Here is a 19,894-nt window from a genome sequence, read left to right on the forward strand (position 1 = left end):
GTATGGGGATGGGGAAGAACTCACCACCCGAGTAAGACTGCGTGTGGCTTTGGGGGATTCGCTCCCCTTTTGGGCAAGAGTCTACATATCCCATGTACCAGAGTACATCATTGGGATAGACCTGTTGCAAGGTCGGGAGTTTTATACCCCGCTAGGAAGATACGTTTTTGGGGTCAGAGCAATCACAGTAGGTAGGGCCAAGTGGACCCCACTCAAGATACCACCACCTGCCAAGCCTGTAAATGTTAAACAATATCGGCTTCCAGGTGGCCATGAAGAAATATCTCGTACAATCCAAGGGCTCCTTGAGGTGGGGATATTAAGGCCGGCTGCATCTCCCTTTAACGCCCCCGTGTGGCCAGTGAAAAAGCCTGACGGTACATGGAGGATGACGGTAGATTATCGTCAACTGAACAAACATGCCCCGCCCCTGGCCGTAGCTGTACCTGATATGGTAACTTTGTTAGAACATATTGAGAAGAACGCCGGGGTGTGGCATGCGGTAATTGACTTAGCAAATGCCTTCTTCTCTATCCCAATTGATGCAGAATCGCAAGATCAGTTTGCTTTTACATGGGAGGGAAGACAGTATACTTTCCAAGTCTTACCGCAAGGGTATCTGCATAGTCCCACCTTATGTCATGGGCTAGTGGCTAGGGACCTGCAGCAGATTACACTGAGCCTAGCCCTGTTTTTAGCCCACTACATTGATGATGTCTTTATCTCGGGACCCACGGAAGAAGATGTGCAGCAAGGGTTAATAACAGTGATTGACCATATGCGGTCCCGAGGGTGGGAGATCAACCCCAAGAAAATTCAGGGCCCTGCTCAGCAGGTACAATTCCTAGGGGTGGTGTGGGCTGGACCAGTGAGGCATATCCCTGAAAAAGTTCTGAATGTAATCGCTACCCTCCAGGCTCCTACGTCCAAAACCGAAGCCCAGCGGCTGGTAGGACTGATGGGGTACTGGAGACAGCATATACCACATCTAGCCCAGATACTAAGACCCGTGTATAACGTGACACGAAAGAAGGCTCAGTTTGAATGGGGGGAGCTGCAGGAGAAAGCTCTGTCTGATGCCAAAGCGGCCGTGGCAGCTGCTATGCCTTTAGGTCCTTACCTTAAAGGGCAACCATTTGAGTTACAAGTCTCTGCAAATAAGGAAGTTGCAGTCTGGAGCTTGTGGCAGAAAAGCCTGCAGGGGAAGCGCGTCCCCCTAGGATTTTGGTCTCGTAAATTGCCCACGGTTCAGTACACCCCTTTTGAAAAGCAGCTTTTAGCATGCTATTGGGCCTTGGTTGAAACTGCTAGGCTAACTGGATCCGACCCTGTTGTATTACGACCAGCCATTCCTATCATGGCTTGGGTGAATGATGATTCTACCAGTCCCAGGGTAGGGAGAGCTCAACAATCTTCCCTTATAAAGTGGAAGTGGTATATTGCAGAAAGAGCTAGACCTGGTTCTCATGGGGTGAGCGCACTGCAGGAGCAAGTGTTGGCTGTGACTCCTACAGGGGAAGAAATCCAAGAAATTCCTAGCTTAGAACTTAAAGATCCCCCAGCACAGGAAGCTCCCCCGTATGAGCAGGTTACTCATGACGAAGTCTGGTTCACCGATGGCTCCGCCCGTTACCAGGGAAATGAGCGAGTCTGGCGTGCCGCCGCTTTAAATCCTCGAAAACAAATTACTCTGACCAGAGGAGGAAAAGGGAAGTCCAGCCAATATGCTGAGTTAATGGCTGTATTAATGGTCATGGAACATGCAATTGAGCAAGGAGGGGATGTTGTATATATCTATACTGATTCTTGGGCTGTGTTTAAAGGGCTGACTGTATGGTTTCCAAAGTGGAAACAGGATGGCTTTTGCATCCACAACCGACCATTGTGGGGGCAGGACCTCTGGATAAAACTGGATCAAATGCTCTCAAAAGTACAAATGCACATTGGACATGTAGATGGACATACAACAGGGACACCTGTTGCCCTGTACAATCAGGCTGCTGATCGGTTAGCAAGAGTACGGACAGCTACTCCAGAAGACGAAGACAAAGAGTTATTGGTATTAGCACGCTGGGCGCATGTCAAGGCAGGGCATCTGGGGGCCAAAGCCACCAAAGAATGGGCCATCAAGAGAGGCATTCCATGTTCAGTGAGTGCCGCTGCCACAGTGGTTGCTAATTGTCAAGTGTGCTCCCAGGTGAGACAGATGCCTCTGTCTAAGACACCCATGGGAAAATTACATCGGGGAAGTGGTCCTGGGCAAATATGGCAGATTGATTATATAGGACCCTTACCCAAATGTGGACGTTGGCAGTATGCATTAACCATGGTAGACACCTTTTCAGGGTATCTTTTGACTTACCCCTGCGCACGAGCGAACCAGCAGAACACCATAAAGGGGTTGGAGATGTTAATACGGAGGTATGGAGCGCCCCTTCAGGTACAGAGTGACAATGGGAGTCATTTTGCAGGGGGAGAGGTAAAAGATTGGGCAAATGAATGGAATATCCAGTGGATATATCATATTCCTCACCACCCACAGGCTTCTGGGTTGGTAGAACGGCTAAATGGGTTACTAAAGCAAAAGCTTAAACAGTTGACCCCCACCCATACCCTGAAGGGGTGGGGTAAAGTTCTAGATCAGGCGGAATTTGAACTAAATAGCCGTCCACTATGCGCTGGCCAAACACCATTGCAACGAATGATAAGTTTGCCAGCGCCAGCACCAGTGGAGTACCTAAAGGTCTGGAAACTCCAACCTTATGGCCAGCCACCCCTCCGAGCGACGCCCGATAGTGCTGGGGCTGACCTCATAACCCCTAAGGATGTGGTGGTACCAGCCGGAGGGCAGGTACTAGTACCCTTGGGGATTGGGGTCACCGTTCCCCATGGAACCTATGGGCGCATCGCACCTCGATCCAGCCTAGCCTTAAAAGGCTTGCAGGTTTTAGGAGGGGTGGTGGACGCCGACTACCAAGGAGAAGTAAAGGTGCTCCTCCATAATGTCAGCACTCAAGATGCATCTCTGCTAACAGGACAACGAATAGCGCAACTCATTTGCGAGCGTATCAGTGTACCCGATATTCAGGAAGCACCAGGTCCACCTCCATCTACTGTCAGGAGGAGAGGAGAGTTTGGATCTACAGATACCACTCTCACCTCTGGACAGAAGGTATGGGTGGTATACCCCGATCAGCCAAACAGACCTGGAGAGATTGTTAGTAAGGGACCTGGGGCCACCTACTGGGTGCTTTTGGCAAATGCTACTGCACCCATATGTTTAGATGCAGCCAAGCTGAAGCGGCGAGAATAATGACTCTCCTATTTCTTTGTAATACGCCATAATAATTTTCTTATTATATGCTTCTAGGACACCATGAATTGGTGGTGGTGGGTAATAGTCTGCCTCTGTGCGCACATCTATGATCAATCGAATCCTCCTGAGTTGAACACGACTACGCTGCTGCTGTGTGAACAACCAGCTCTGTCTCAAAGGCGATGGCTCCCCGGCATCCATGGCAGATGTATGAATGTGACTGGACAGGGGACATGGATGATGTCTGGCAAACGACTGTACTTCTCCATCCCATGGACGTATGATAATTTTACGCTGTCATGGTCCATCACATGGAATGTCACTTTCCAATATTTTAATGGCCAACGATGGATAACGCAGGGGAGTTGGCAGGATATCACTAGGTGGAAAGATTCCAGAGAGGGCAGATTGAGGGGGGATCATATAGATAGTCATGAGTATAGTTTTTTCTTTGTAAATTTGATTAGAGGAATGATGTTAAAAATTAAACATGAGGGAGCAGAGTTAGTGCGAGTGATGCGAGATGTTGGGGATCTCACTGTGCATCACTGGTGGGACATATTCTCCGGATGGAGTCCCACCATGACCAATATTTTGAACCTGGCCTTGCATCCGGTTATCATTGTTTTGGTGATTATATGTATTTCCATGATCTTCACTTGTTTTTTGTTTGTTAAAATTAAGCAGCTGTATGCAAAGGTGCAACCTATGTGGGCTATACTCAATCAAATGACACCGAGGATGAAAAGGAAATAGGATATGTTAAGGGGTGGAGTGTAGTGGAAACTCGCGGAAGATCTTTGTAATCACGAGGAGTCAGGTTACATGTCCTATTCCCTTTTCCTCCTCTAATTAGCAAAGTAAGGTTGCTTGTGAGGAGGATGCAATTAGTCGAGAATACCTTCAGCTGCCAATGACCTTGGCCAAGCCACACTCAGGTGCCTGATTCCCTGACCATTCGGGAATGGTGCCTGATAGCCAGGTGAAAACAATCAAACTTAAGTCAGCTATATAAGCAAGGGAATGGAGGGGACAGATTGGGGCTTCGCCACAGACTAGGTCTTGGGTGCTGTGGGGTTTCTGGTGTGAGGGATCTCTCCCGCTGCTCTCTTGAAGCCCCGGGCGGCAGAAGAGGAGGAGATTTGTGTTTGGGCGTTGGTCAGGTACGCTACGTTTGTCTGATTGTATCTAGAAAATTAAAGCATACTTTTTTTGTGTTCTTCTTCCATCTGTGTGTTTTATTGGATCCAGATTCAAAAAAAGGAGAACCCTGCCCCTTGGCAGAACACTTGGTTCATATTAGTCTCTAAATGAGATGAAGACCTCAGGGTACAGATTCATGATTGTAGGAAAGGTTGCCATTTATTTAAACATACTGTGTTGAAAATCATACATCTCATAATTTTGTATGTCGGGAGTTACCAAAACCAGGGCTTTTGATTAACACCCACCATCCCATTCTGAACTATCATCCATATATATGCCAGAAATTTGGTGGTAGAGAGAAGGAAAGTGAAGAGGGGAGGGGAGAGACACTGACCTCCAGCAGAAGGTAGCAAACTTGACTTTACACATTAACTGATTTAAAGGACAATGTACTGAGCTGGTCTTCAAAAATGAGCCACAATGCAGACAGGGCAAGTCAAAACCTGTTAAATTTAAATCTCATGCTGGTTCATGCTAAACTAGCTGCAAGGGAGTGGCTCAAGAGGAGTCAAAACAAAACCCTATAAATGATCAACAAGCTGATGTTAAGAGGAGGAAGGAAGAGGTTCAGTGTAAGCTGAAATCCAATTAACTCTTCTGACCATACACTATCTGCTATGTTTTACCCATATACACATGCTGAACTTCCTAAGGAAATTTCTAAAATGATCTCTTTCTTCATTAATAGTATGTTCCTTGTACTCATCAGGTGATAAAGCATTGAACAGGAAATTCCAAAAAATACCTCATGCTACTTAAATAAGAGGGAAAACTCTTGTTTCCAATTTGCATCCTATATGTCTGTATTTTAGCAACATAAGATTGTTCAGGCAATTAAAAATTCCTGCTTATCTGATGCATTTACAATTGCTGTGTAGAGACATAAAAACACAAGCCTTATACATTTCTACTTAGACAGAGAGCATGCATGAACTCAAGCATCGTCATTCCACCAGGTCAAAGCATCATCCTGCATCTCTACTTGTATTTTCTGTGTTGGGAAAATACAGACTGCCTTTTGGGACACAGAGCACTTAATGGACTTGCATACTGAGTGAAATGTAGTACAAAGTAGAGGTACATCTTAAAGATGTGCAACCTTCCCTTCAGATTTTAGTGGCATTCCCAAACGCATCAATACGTATGTACCACCAAAAAAATGAACTACAGAAATAATGTGCAAAAGGAGGAAATACTTAACATCCACTGCAAGAAAAACTAGTGATGTAGAAAACATGTCTTACTCTTAAGTCATAAAAAACCCACTGAAATCTTCTACCAAATGCCATAATAAGCAAAATAGGAAATCCAACAGGCATTATTCTCTACTGACCTGGTAATTAGTGGCCTTTAAAGCTGGCGCAATTGGTGTTTTGATTGTTGTTGTTGCTATAAGTGGAAGTAGAGGGGTGGACTTTGCACTACATTTTTTATTCTGAAATGTGGGTTGCAGCAACAAAGTTTCATGTAAACAAAGTTTATATGTGAATAAGTGCTGCCATCTAAAGCTAGTTACTGGACATGCACTGTGTTTAATTCCATAAACTGAATACCAGAATATCTGAACAGCACTCAAGGCTTTTGCATACAATCCGTCACATTTCTTCCTTTATTCTATTAGCTTTCTCAGAGATCATTTCTAGTCAGATTTGATTTGTTTCAGTGACGGTACCATGTCCTTGCTCTATAGTTTTGCTGTAGAGCCGTTTTTAAACAAAGAACAGCACGGCTCTGTACCCCCAAGAATTGCTCAGCTGGAGGAATATGGGAAGCTGAGATGCCTCAACTAAGACTATTCCCTTCCATCTAGCATACTACAGCTGAATGGTTCTGCACTGGTGATGTGAAGCAAAATTTTGTTAATCTAGCAAAATTATGTATAAAAATGTGTCGGAAGGCAGCAGGAAGCCTTTTTGATTTAGACAAGTCTTCTAAGGAGTGTGCTCATTAGAAAAAGAAATTAGCCAGCAAGGAGCTCTGAAGACAAATAGATCTCTGTTCCATGCAACCATTCACATCACATGCACTATTCATCACACCAGTCATTCATACATCCACATGCCACATGATCCCATCACCACTGACTGCACTAGCTGAAGGAAGTTTGAATTTTTCCAGCAACACAAAATACTTATTTGATTGCTTGGGGAGTACAGTATTCCTGCAACAGAAGCACAGCCTTAGGGGATGATATATGGATCCCTCAGACCAAATAAAAATAACATTTGTGCAGAAATGAACCCAATAATATGGAAATGACCCAAGAGCAACACATGTACGTAGGATACATCCAACATGCCAACTGTACCTGGAGGAGCAACTCTTTTTCAACAACTTCTTCCGTCTTGCTAATAAGTCGTTTCTGCAATGCATGTATCTTTTGTATCAACTCATAGGTATTTGGGTCGCTGGCCTGCATGATAGGGATAAGAATTTTTAGTTGCAAGTTCTGTGCCTTGTAGTATGCCTAATTGCTTAAAACTTAAATGAATACCTTCCACACTAATCATGGCCTTACATAATAAAACTTAAACTTTAAAGCTGTTATTTATTCCCCTAGCAATATGAACAGCCCAGGCTACCAACCTAGACAGTAGCAGGTTCAAATTGCTTCCACACAGAGCAGTCATGGAGATCTGCCTATGCAGCTCATTTAGCGTTTGAGGAAGCATCAGTTTCATTGATCAACAGAACATGTGCAGGCAAGCACATATCCTGAGCACAATATAACATAGTCACATGATTGTTGTCTTCTGGCCATCTTCTGTAGTAGTACCATCTTCTAAATTGTAACATTCATGCTACATTTTGTATTATTGGGCTTTCAAAGAACTTTTTATATAGCCCCTCAATCAATTTTTGTTGCGGTCAAAGACTAGACAGCAAAGTTAACAATAACAACATATGCCACATCCACATGAAGAAGTGCATGTAATTAAAAATTACCTATAAACTTATTTACATTAAAAATAACACTCCTTCAGCTAAAATCTGTATTCTGGATATTAAAATCAGTACTCATTCGTCAGCCATCACTGTCACCACAGCATGTCTTGTCCTTGATGCTATAAAACAGAGTTTTGCAACAGGCCTGATGATATCCAGATTTTTATCAGCAAGAAGCTTCCTCTGAGCATCCAGGTAATTTCCTTACTAAAGGTAAAATTAGCTCTCTTCAGGTACCACGGGCAGTGTAGAAGAACGTGCCTGTCAGGGAACTGCCCTTAGCAGGGCGGGAAGTCTTGTTGATGTACCGAGAGCCCGAACACCTCCGCAGTAGTGAAACCTCTTCCAGCGGGAAAGCAGCACCTCCTCCAGCGGGGAGGGGCAAGCTGGGAACAGCCAGGCAAGGCAAGAGCTTGGAGATGCTGCTGAGAGCCCCAGCACGCCTCATGCGCTCTGAGGGGAGCACGCCACTTCCGTCGCCCCAGTTGCGCAGAGGGGTCAAAAGGAGACCAGGGAGGTGGCACTTTGGGGTGCCTAAATTCTTATCCGGCACTCCCGGATTCTGCAAGTGACTAGGACGGTCATCTTTTCACGTTCTCTGCACTGTAAATAGTCTGCACCAATAAACTGTTAAAAGACAGTTGACACTCATGCCTGGTTACTCGTGAGCAACTGCAACGCAGATCTGACAGTGCCCAATGGATTCAATCTTACTAGAATTGCATGGACATAATCTTTGTTCAGCTGGGATGTCATGATATGTGCCCTCTAGTAGTGCTGAAGGGAGAACATTAAAATGGGCTCTGGAAAATGTCCAACAATGTTTAGCATTTGCTGGATGGGATCTTTGGGATTTGTGCAGAGATTTATAGATTTTAGAGGCTCAGATAAAATCAGTTTGGAATTCTATGTCCCAGATTTGTTCTTTGATTATATATCTGGCCCTTCCCATTTCCAAACTATTCAGGAGAAAGGTCGTAAAAGGACAGTTTTCTTGTAATGCCCTTCCACCATTTTGTTTGATAGTTATCAACTAGCAACAAGGGAAACAACCCAGTTGGTGTCTTATTAAGTCTTAGCCATGTATATAGAATAACTAGCCACACTTTGGCTTCAATCCTATATAGGCCCATCTCCAGTCACAAGGCTGCATTAGCGATACATTTACGGGTTCAGAGAATTGACCTAAGAAATCCTGATTGTATTTTTTCATAGGGGTCCAAAATAGAGAGGGGAACTAGTTGTGTACCATATACTGTAATAGTTGTGCTATAGATTTTTCAGCAAATAGTTTAACAGCAGCTGGAATAAAATTTCCTCCCTTTGCTCAGTGGAATCTTAAAATTGCTGCAGTACTTTTTTGGGCACTTTGAATACTGTTTAAAGTTGTGGCCACCTCATATCAAAAAGTATATTTTAGAGCTGAAAGATGTGCAGAAAAGGGCAACCAAAATTACCAAGCAGCTGTAACAACTTCCCTATATGGAAAGTTGCAAACAACATTTGAGGTGTTTCAGTTGGGGGCAGGGAGGAGTGAGAGGTAGGAGTAGGAGTAGGAGTAGGAGTAGGAGTAGTAGTAGTAATAATAATAATAATAATAATAATAATAATAATAATAATTTATTTATACCCTGCCCATCTGGCTGAGTTTCCCCAGCCACTCTGGGCGGCTTCCAGCAAAATATTAAAATACAATAATTCAGTAAGGGAGGACATGATAGAAACGATGAATAAATCATACATGGCATGGAGAAAGTGGATAGGGGAATGCTCTTCTCCCTCTCTCATAACACTAGAACCCAGGACCACCCAATGAGAGCTGAATATTGGAAGTTTCAGGACAGAAGTATTTTTTTTTTTACACAGTGCATCGTTAAACTATGGAATTTGCTGCCACAGGATGAAATGATGGCTACTAAATTGGAGTTATAAAATGGGTTTGGACAAATTCATGGAGGATTACAATATCAATGGCTATTAGTCATGATAGCTGTGTGCCACCTTCAGAACTGGAGGAGGAATGTATCTGAGTACTACTTGTCAAGGAACACAAGTGAGGCAAATGCAGTTGCACTCACACCCTGCTTACAGGCTTCCCATAAGTATGTGGTTGACCATAGTGCAAACAGGGTGCTAGTCCACATGGGTCTGTGGGCTGATCAGGGCTCTTATGTTCTTATTCTGGTAGTTTTGGAATACGTTGGCAAAATGCTACAGAGCGACTACTGTCATCAATTACTTCCAGAGGTGGTGCTCACATGGAAAATTGTGTTGACATGCACATTGTCCCAGAACATTTTATCAACAGTGATCAACATTAGAGCTGTTTGCCCTGGGGCATCTGCTATTTTGCTGCAGGGCAGTAGTGTGAAAGTTTAGCCATTGCAACATGCTGCAAGAAAAATCTCCTATGACAGCAGGGTCCCAGAAGCAAAGGGAGTCCTATAAACAATGCAGGCAATTATAGGGTTTTCTAGCACAGGACGGCGAGCGGAGAGAGGGATATTAGCAAACCACATTTTTCTTATATATGCTATTGCTATTCTATCTTCACACTTGAAAAACAAATGAAACTGGTGATTCCTAATGAGGTAGACAGCAAATACTTTTCCCTGTGTTCTACAACCACAAACACAACACACTGGATCACAACACTGGCCCTGTTTGCATGCCACAGTATGCCAAACTATGTCTTACAGGGGCTGCACAAACATGCTGGCTCTCAGAGAAGAGCTCCCATGTGCTTTACTCCTCCCTAGTCCTTTTAGCACAATGTGGCAGTTAAGCCAAGGTTTGGCTCAGCATGTCATCTGAACTGTCAGCATGTCATCTGAACTGCATCACTGTTTAGGTCTCTGCTCCTTAACCACAAGCTGCAACCACTGGACAAATGTTTGCATGAACCTGATAAGCCATTGTTTGGCTTATTGTAAAATATGAACCAGGCTGCCGATAGAAGCTTTCTAGAATCCTTCCATCTGTTTACACAAACGTGTCCAATTAATAAATTCCAAAGGACTAAAGCAGAGGTGCTTCATGCCTTTAACAGCCAAAGTGTTGATTTGCAGGAAATGTTCTATTTTTTTGTTCTGGAGATGAACTGAGGCACTGTTACAAATTATTTCAATTGATTCTATATACTGGATTATCAAGCTATTTCAAAATGGTTCTAGAATTCAAAGACTTCATTTTCTGCAAAGCTATGCAGAAGTACTCAGAAGTATGGAATTGTTGTTTATGTGTAAGATTTAGATGTATAGCTGACTTTATCCCATAGGCCATGGACAGGTTAAAGTAAATATCTCTAAAATATAAGCAATTTCTAAGCATTTAAATTAAATTATATTCTATATTCTATCTGCTTCTAAAGGGAAAAATCCAGAATACTTTATCAGATAAAAAGAAAGCATCAAAATATCAGAATTGTCTGCTGGGCAAATCAATACAACCAAAACATTCAGCTGGAGTTCTTCAGAAACCTGAATATTGCAACCAATTTGAGAGGTCAGCTGAACAACATTTGGCACTGCATAAAAGACCAACATGCATGCAAAACAGAAATCTCAGCTGCTTGAGAAATGTTCAAATGTATCATTCCTGCTCATGGGTTTAGCTTATATGAAAAGAGATCTTTATTTATTTTGCTTTCAGTTGTGAAGCAAACGAGTGTAGGTGTTTATAATACACTACACAGAATGCTGTACTGGTTACTAAGATTCTTTTCTTTCCCAAATTTATACATGCCCTTTCTGCTTCAACTCAATTGTTCTCTCTTCCATTCTCTGTAAACTTCATCCAATGCAGCATTTCACATTTGACCATGGGAGAGTCGTTCCTTCTAAGGTAGGTGGGACTCTCTTTGAATTGTTTAATACTCTAGCCCCCTGTCCAAGTTAATCAACTATTTCACTTTCAATCTCACCTTCAGACCTTTCTCTTCTCTTTGGGCTTTATCAGTTTTTATTCTGCAAAACATCCTGCAACCATACATCATGGAAGTAACACAAAAATAATCCCCAAATGCCTTGTGCCTATAAAGCCTGTCTGCCATTAACCACCATAGAATATGGTGTGAAATTTTTAGCCTGTCTGCCCTTTTTAATGTCAGTTTGCACAGGATTAAAATATGTTTTGTACCATGCTATCTATTTGAAAATCTGTGCTCTTTGAAATGTGACACTTTACCTCTAATTTTCTCCATCTGTGAACATTCATGGGGTTCTCAAGCTCTTCCTCCAAGGCTCTACAGCGGGTCCGTTCCTTCAGTAACTCCTTCTGCATATGATAAACTTCTTGCCTTCAAAAAGCAAGAAATACAAACACCATGACCTCTGCAAAGAAGCCAATATGGCAAAATATTTATTACCTCTCTTATTTGGTGTAAGAGAGACACGTGTAGACAATTCTTCTTTCACATGTATTTACTAGTAATTTCAATTACTCAAGCAAACATTTCCAGCACTGGCTCTATAAGAGTTTCATGATGTAAAGCTATTTTCAGGCATCCCATATGACTCTTGCGAAAAGCAATGGCAAACTTTCCCTATTTACACAAGGCAGTCGTTCTGAGGACTACTATGCAAGATACCAGCATTAGGCTTGTCACAAAGGATTTTTTTAACTTAAGAGATCAAAAAGTGGAAGTGATGTTTCACAAAGCAAAATATGGTAAAAGGAAATATGGTACAATCAGCATGCATTATTTAGGACTTGAGATCAGGTAATGAGTGGCTAGTGATAACAAAACGATAGCTGAAACTGTCCAGACGCCATACATATCCCATCATGCCCACTACCGCAAGGAGATAAATGTAATGTCCCCAAAGCAACCTAAGTGACCTTGTTGTTGAGTATTTCCCAGACATTCCATCTGTGACTTATGGAATATCATAGCAGGGCCGGTCCACACATGAGGCAAGTTGAGGTAACCGTCTCAGACAACAGAATTCACAGAGGCAACAAATTCTGATGTAGATATTTATTCCCCTTTGTTCCTAATGTAGAACTTCACTTATCCCTTCTTCCCTGTTTGGGGGGGGGGGGCACCATTTTGTGGTTTGCCTCAGGTGCCAAAATGTTTGGGGCTGGCCCTACAACATGGTACTGAGCATTCATCAAAGGATATAAACTGAAGGCTGTTTCAAGGCAGGCAGACTCCAGAAGTTTATTGTAGCTGAGGAAACATGCAATAAATTGTTCCTTTGGGCAGCTTGAGGAAGTCCCACTTACATTTCTATTCATAGTGCTCCAGCTAAGTGTCGGAACTGAAAAACTCCCACCTATCCTCATTATCTCTTCACCAGACTTAAGAGTAAAAATATACCTATGAAATATATTAAGGCATGCCTAAAAATGCAATCTGTACACATGAGAAATGTGTATTTTCAGTCATGTTTTCTACAAATGCAGATGCCAGTGCACTGGGCTCTCTGTGACTTTTTACATGGCTGCAACAAGAAATACAGCATTTAATTATTGCCAGCTCCATTAGACTTCTCCATCAACTATCACCTGGTAACAGTCATTCCAGCAGGCGGTAGTGGATCTGGTCTTTCAGCAGAGCTGAAGAAATGAGCTCTGCTTTCTGTCTCTGAGGCAGCCTACTATCAAGAATGGTAGCCAGGGCAGTGTGGGTGGGGCTGCATTGTTCGCCTGTCTTCCCAACACTGGACATCACTGCCACCAAGATGGAGGGGGACAAGGCAACAGAAGCTCAGCACAAAGCAGGCATATTGGATTGGATACACCACTGCTCATACCATGCCATGCTAAACACCTGCTGCCCTTGCCCCTCAACTTCTTGGTAAATGGCAGCAACATACGGCAATGGGAAGACAGGAGAGCAACACAACCCCTCCTGTACAGCTCCACCAGTTGCTACTGCCGGAAGGCTGCCTTAGAGATGGGGAACAGCTCATTCCCTCAGCTCTGCTGAAAGATCAGCTCCATCAGGTGCCTCCTGCCCCATAACTTTTCCCATTCCAGCTAGTCCTGATGAGGACAACCTCCCAAGTGTGCTTTTCCCCTCTTCCCCTATGCCCTTTTCTATATGGTGTCTTTTACACTATATGCCTGTGGACATAGATGGCCTCGTTTAATTGAGCAGACATAAGCCATCACTGGAATCTTTTTGGCTGAGGAGCAAGGTATAAATGCTCTGATTAAATAAAAACATAGTGGAAGTCTCTTTAGCTTGATAGCAATTTATACACCATGATGTAAGTGATTCTCAAAGTTCTTATTGTTATAATTTTAGTTATATACCTTCTATTTCATTTCTATTTCCAAGTATAAAAATATTAATTACTGGTGCCATAAACAAGATGCATTAACAATTTTACATTTTACATTTGTAACATGTGAAACGATTCTTAGATGGATGGGCCAAACCCAAAGAAGTAACTGTACTACCAATTAAAGCAGCTTAGCACTGCAAATGATGAAATGACTCTTTTCTGGCAATTCTAGCAATGATTGGGGAGTTCATTAAAACAGAGAGTTGCTGATGCCATTAACAGAAGCTAACCTTGCCACTGTAGCATATACTTGCATTTCCATATGGTAATTGAGCACCCAGCCCAATGCACTTCATTGACCATAGACAACAAATAAATGCCACATCTTTCTAGAATGCTTAAATCTCCATAAAATCTTAGATTAGGGCTGAAAGGAACCTTCAAGTCATCTCTCTCAAGTTATGCACTGAGACAAAATCCTCTTTTAGGAATCTGCCCACCTCTCCCCATATATTAAAATCACTAGCCAATTGGGCCTAGGGGGGGAATTATCACCCACCCCACAAAAGGTATGTCTACTAAGCCACTCAACAGAAATTGTTAGTTCTCTAGTATCTAAAGTTCAACAATAAAAACATCCCATGACCATTGTCTCTCTCTACAGTAGTTTCCAAAGGAAGAAAAAAAATCTGTTCATTATAGCCACCACTGGCACATTACCTGCAAAATCTTTTAAAACTATCTTAGGTTGCATCTTATATACACTTACTACAGAGTAACATCCCTGATTTCAATAAGATTTACTTTTCATGAAAATGCTTAGAAGCACCCTGTTATTTAATTGCCTAAAAGTCATTTAGCATTGAGAATTAGCTACAGTAAAAGTTCCATGAAATTTGCACACTCTTTCACCCACAGAAATAAGTCCAATTAATTTTTAAAAGCCCCTTACCTATTTATTGTTCTTATTCTTTGGGACTAGCAGAGTAACTCTCCAGAGCAAACCTTATTAATGTCTGTGAAGTTTTGCCAACAGCATAAATCTTACTTAACAGAAGACAGAACTAAATCCTCCTTTGCCAAACCAGTAACTCACTGAAAGCAGTCCTTTTCTTTAGTCTATTTTCTTACAAGCCCACAGTGACTATATAACAATGTTTTCCCAAAAGAACAAAATATGTCTCAAGTATAGCAAGGTCTTTTTTTCTTTTTCTTTTTAAAGTATTAGCACAAAAAGGAGGAGATAAATCTAGCAAGCCCATAAAATTTTGCTCCGAGGTAAACACAATCTCAAATGAAAATTTAAGCAAATCTTTCAACTAGGATCAAGCTACCTGATAAATCTAAAGGACAAAAAACTGAGAACATATTAGGGCTTGTTATAAATATGTCAAATGTTCTGTTTCCAATATGAATTACCTAACAAAAAACAGCCCTGCTAATGTGGGTCCTGGGCCCCACTAAGTTGTTCACTGAACTCTGAACACTTTCCCCATTGCTGCCTGTCAAGTTTTACGCCGTAGCAATTGTAGAAGTAAGTAAAGTTTGGAAGTGGGATAGTTTGGTACCAGCAACTTCCCTTTAAAATTATGTTTCTTTTTCCTGACTATTGATTGACTTATTTGCTTGAATTTAAATCTAGTATTGTATGAGGTCATGTGAAGCTAATCATTCTTTTGAATAACTGATATGTCAACACAAATCTTTGTCATGCATGAAAACAAACATTCCCCAGTGTCTCAAAAGCAGTGTCATGGCCGCAGCCACAAGCAAAATTGATTCATTCTGTCTTTCTACCTGAGTTCTTCCACATTAGCTACACTCTTGCCAAGTATTGCTTTCTCCCGACGAAGTTTCTTGATCTCCAACTTGAGTAGTCGGATGTCTTCCATTCTTTGCCGGTACTGCATTTCTCCCTTGTTCAGAATTGATTGCTGGATTTTGATCTTCTCATATAGAAGAGCCAATTCATCATTGCGACGAACCAGCTGGCTCCCCAGAATGTCTCTTTCACTGATAACCTAGAAAAAGTGGCAGGCCAAGACAAGATTCTACAGATGGGCTGAAAGTATGAAAATTGTCAGTCATAAAGCATAAGGGGGAGAAGTGTCTTCATCAGCAAAAAAGGGAGGAAACATACCACCAAAATGTTGGCATATTGTCAGTAAATAAAATATACGACAAGGGTCTGAAGCAGTCCTGACAGTGGGCCAGATCTTCAACTAGGACAAGTTGACATCCTTCTGTTTTACAACACTATGGTATGTTAAGTGGGTTGATGCCAATTTGCTTCAACTGAGTCACATTGAAGATAAGTGCCACTGAAGCAGTGCTTGTATTACTTACCTGGTCTAATTCCTTTTTTTGCCTGATCCTCTCTGCACAGCTTCAGAAATAATTTTCAAGAGTTTTCTTTCTTCTTCCTCTTGTTTTTCAATAAAGTGTTAGTCTCCAGAGCTTGTTGTCTCATTTTAAGCAGTTCACTCTGACAGAAACAAAAGAAACAGGAAATAAATTGCGTTTAGTAACAGCTTCTGATTTTATAAACCTGGGAATTTAGGATTATTAAGATTTAGACAATCTTGTACCCTTGCTTAGGTTCTCATGTTTGTTGGATTGAGTTTGCTGGTTCTCAACAGCAAATGAGAAATACCACACAAATGCACACTAACTCTTATAAAAGAAAGGTTGTAACAATATGTCAACATCTTGTATTGTACATCATACCCAGGAGAAATGTCAGTGTGGTTTAGGCTCAATTTGTAATTCTCAGGCATTTCTTAAACTTACAGAGGGGGGAAAGGAACAGTAGTAGATAGAGGAGAATTCAGTTGCTTACAGTAATAACCCACCACTATCTTTATAACTTATCAAACTTGTCTGGAATTGGTGCAAGTGGAATTATACATTTCTGACAGAATCACACAGACGGTTGATTGATCATGAAATCACTACAATCAGATGACTTAACAGCATTACGCAGTGGACAGAGAATACTTTCAGACAAAGCCCATAACAATGGAAGCAATCCAGGTCACCTTCATTCAGCTGCTGACATTTTATAGTGTGCTTGGAACAGCATAGAGAACTCAGAGACAAAGATCCTTGATTCAAGGATAGTAACATAGACAATATTATGTAATAAGCTACAACAGGTTCACGGTCAAGATAGAGGTGATAAAGTTTGCACACAATAGGGCTGTTATTTATCTGTAATTTATTGCTTTTGCCTTTAGCAAAGTTGTATCATTCCTAGATACATTGCTAGTACAGTAGTTCACTGGGAGCAACTCAAGGTGTGCTATTTTCAAATATGATAATGATACCATGCCAAAGAAACCACCAAATATTCTGTGGTTCAATTGTTCAATTCAATTGTTAAAGGGACAATCACTTTGTTAAAGTGATAGAAAGGAAAGGCAATTCCTTATCTGGGAAATATCTTTAAAAGCAAGCAACATTTGCGATATATTTCAGGACAGGATGTTTTTCAGAGACAGAGACATTTGATCCGGCTCTGTCACAACAGATTCTGAAAAGGGCCGGTTCCAATAAATGGGGATGTGTGTTTGGTCTCTTGAGAAAAAGCAATGCAACAACAACAAAATTGGTCGCAAAAGCAATAATTTAAGAGAACTGGTAGAACTGTTCTGTTATACTATAAAATACCTTGCTCCTGTGTTGTTTTCTTAATAAAACTTTTATTTTCCCATATGCACATATCTGCACCACACTACTCCAGTCTGGACACTAATCAAACTCTATCAGCAGAGCAAAAAATGGACGCTGCCTAGTATTAAATGCAAGCAACAGTGTGTAAAAAGTAACTGTCTGGAAGTGTAAAACTGTTCATGTGGTTCAGCATTACTGAAACATTTTTAAATATCAAAACACTATCCTTTTTGTTTACAGAATATACAAGTTGTAAACAAGATAACAACTTTAGATGTTGGCAGAAGCTAATGATATAAACAAATATCCTGGTTCCGATGCATTAAGTGCATGAAAATCTAAGCTGTCTTGCAAAGCAAAAACCAAACACTACCAGACAATCCAGGAGCCTCATGTTAAGCAGAAGACCGAGAGGTGTCAGAAATCTCACAAAGGTGTGATCTAAATACCTTCATGTATAGGATCTGCACATTCCCATGTGACAGGAAACACACAGTGCATGGGTAAGCTTTCCCACTGATCCACTGGATCCTGGCCAAAGCACCAAAGACAAATGTAGAAATTGCATACTAGGACACCCACTGAATTAATGCATAATATTTGGATTGGGGTTGGGAAAGAGGTAAAAGAGGGAGGAGGAAACTCTTAACATTCTAGGTATTTAGCAGAAATTCTGTAGGCATCAGAGTAGAATGCCCTCAAGCCAGTTACTAAAGTGAGGATAGGCCACAGACACTTTTGCTGCTGAATAATTGAACAGGTAAAAGAGCACAGCAATCAAGCTGCTGTCAAACTGTTGGTGGATGGCTCCACGGTGACAAGGCAGCATTAGAGACTAGTTAAGGAGACAGTTTTGCACAAGAAGTAAAGTTCTGAATGCTTTCTCCATAGCTGATATAACAACTCGCAGGCAGACCGAGAACCCAAATTCATCACCTCTTTACAGAGTTCTATTGACATTCTGTCATAACAGTAATGTGCTGACAATAGCTGAAAACCTACAGAGTCACTGGAGCGTAGCATAAAATTGACAAAAAGAAAGCAAAGCAAAAAGTACCAAGGAAGGGATCCCCCCCCCTTTAGTGAAAATAAAAATGACCTGCTATGGATGCTGTTTCACTTGATCTTTTTTTTTTAAAAAAAAAAAAAAAAGCAGACTGAAGTGGGAAAGTTACATTTCATGCAGCCAGATTCAGCTACATTCAGTGTAACTAAAAGAAGCATTGACAGTACTGTATTCTCCAACTTTCTTTTTGATTTAGCACAGATTTATGACTTTCCTCCTCAAAAGTAAATTTCCACATGACCAGAAATCACTCACAGGGAATCGAGTTATTTGGTCATGAAAACTAAAAATCTCTCCTATATCTTTCTTTCTTTCTTAATATACTACAGGGAAGGGGGAATTACTAGCTTTGCCCAGCATTTCAAATGTTAACTGTTAAGTATCCATTAATACCAGAAATAAGGCTATGCAAAGAATAGTATTTCCACATCAGCTTCCAAAAGTGAACAACTCCAGACTCCTGGATATCTCTGCTCTATATTAGGTTTTTCCTCTGTATTCCTTTTGGCCTAATCTCAACCAGTTCAGCTGTCTCTCTTCAATTCCTTGATCTTCTTTGTCCCTAAACTTACATAAGATCAGTCTGCTGTTATTCAGTCCCACCATTCAGCATACAATTCACCATACCCATCATTACACCTGGGGAGGGGTTTTGATTTGGTGGTGGTATCTCACTTCCCAGTTCTCTGGACTCAGCCAGACTCCCACAGGCCAAATGTGCAAGTAGGTATGAAGCTCACCAGCGGGAGCTAGCAGAAGCCCTGGAGTGGGGCATTCAAATGGATGAAAGGGGGGGGCTGAGCCAGCCCAGGATTGACTGGATCCCAAGTCAGTCTTACAGCCACTACACAATGGCATAGGGCCCAATCGCTGCACCAGCTTGGGCTGGCACAGCCATCACGTATGGATTGGGCCTGAGGCATCCTCCACCATCACCTACCTCCACAGGCACCATGAGGAACAGGGATGCAGTTGCAGCAGTAGCTCTGCCACAAACACAAAGCCCCACTGGCCAGCAGCAGGAGGTGGGAGTTCGGACTGGGCCCTTATCTAATGATTAAGCAACAAACTCCTCAAGTTAATTTGCAAATAATTAGCCTAGAAGTTTGTGCAAAATATCAGTGTAGTCTATCACGAGGGTTTAATGATATATCCAGACTTACAATAATAATGTTTATGACAGAGCAATACTATTTATCTACTTGCACTGGTGTGCTTTCGAACTGCTAAGTTGGCAGGGGCTGAGACTGAGCAACAGGAGCTCACCCCGTCGCAGGGATTCGAAACCGCCAACCTTCTGGTGGGCAAGCCCTGGGCTCAGTGGTTTAGACAACAGTGCCACCCGTGTCCCTAGGGAACACTTAATTTAAATACTCCTATCCTACAAATCCATTAAACAGAAGTCAATTCAACAAATGTGGACCAAAAAGTATGATAAATAACCAGCATGGG

At 41.9% G+C, this 19,894-nt stretch overlaps 1 protein-coding gene across 1 annotated transcript in view; it reads right to left on the reverse strand.

Moving 5' to 3' along the window:
* Positions 1 to 19,894, reverse strand: part of CFAP58 (cilia and flagella associated protein 58) — an 80,681-nt gene that overhangs the window by 33,224 nt on the left and 27,563 nt on the right. The window contains 6 exon segments of the mRNA XM_033148160.1: positions 6,831 to 6,935; positions 11,654 to 11,765; positions 15,502 to 15,725; positions 16,051 to 16,088; positions 16,091 to 16,150; positions 16,153 to 16,189. Coding sequence (XP_033004051.1) covers positions 6,831 to 6,935; positions 11,654 to 11,765; positions 15,502 to 15,725; positions 16,051 to 16,088; positions 16,091 to 16,150; positions 16,153 to 16,189 — 576 coding nt within the window.

This window comes from Lacerta agilis, chromosome 5 (genome assembly GCF_009819535.1).
Source record: "Lacerta agilis isolate rLacAgi1 chromosome 5, rLacAgi1.pri, whole genome shotgun sequence".
NCBI classification, from domain to species: Eukaryota; Metazoa; Chordata; class Lepidosauria; order Squamata; family Lacertidae; genus Lacerta; species Lacerta agilis.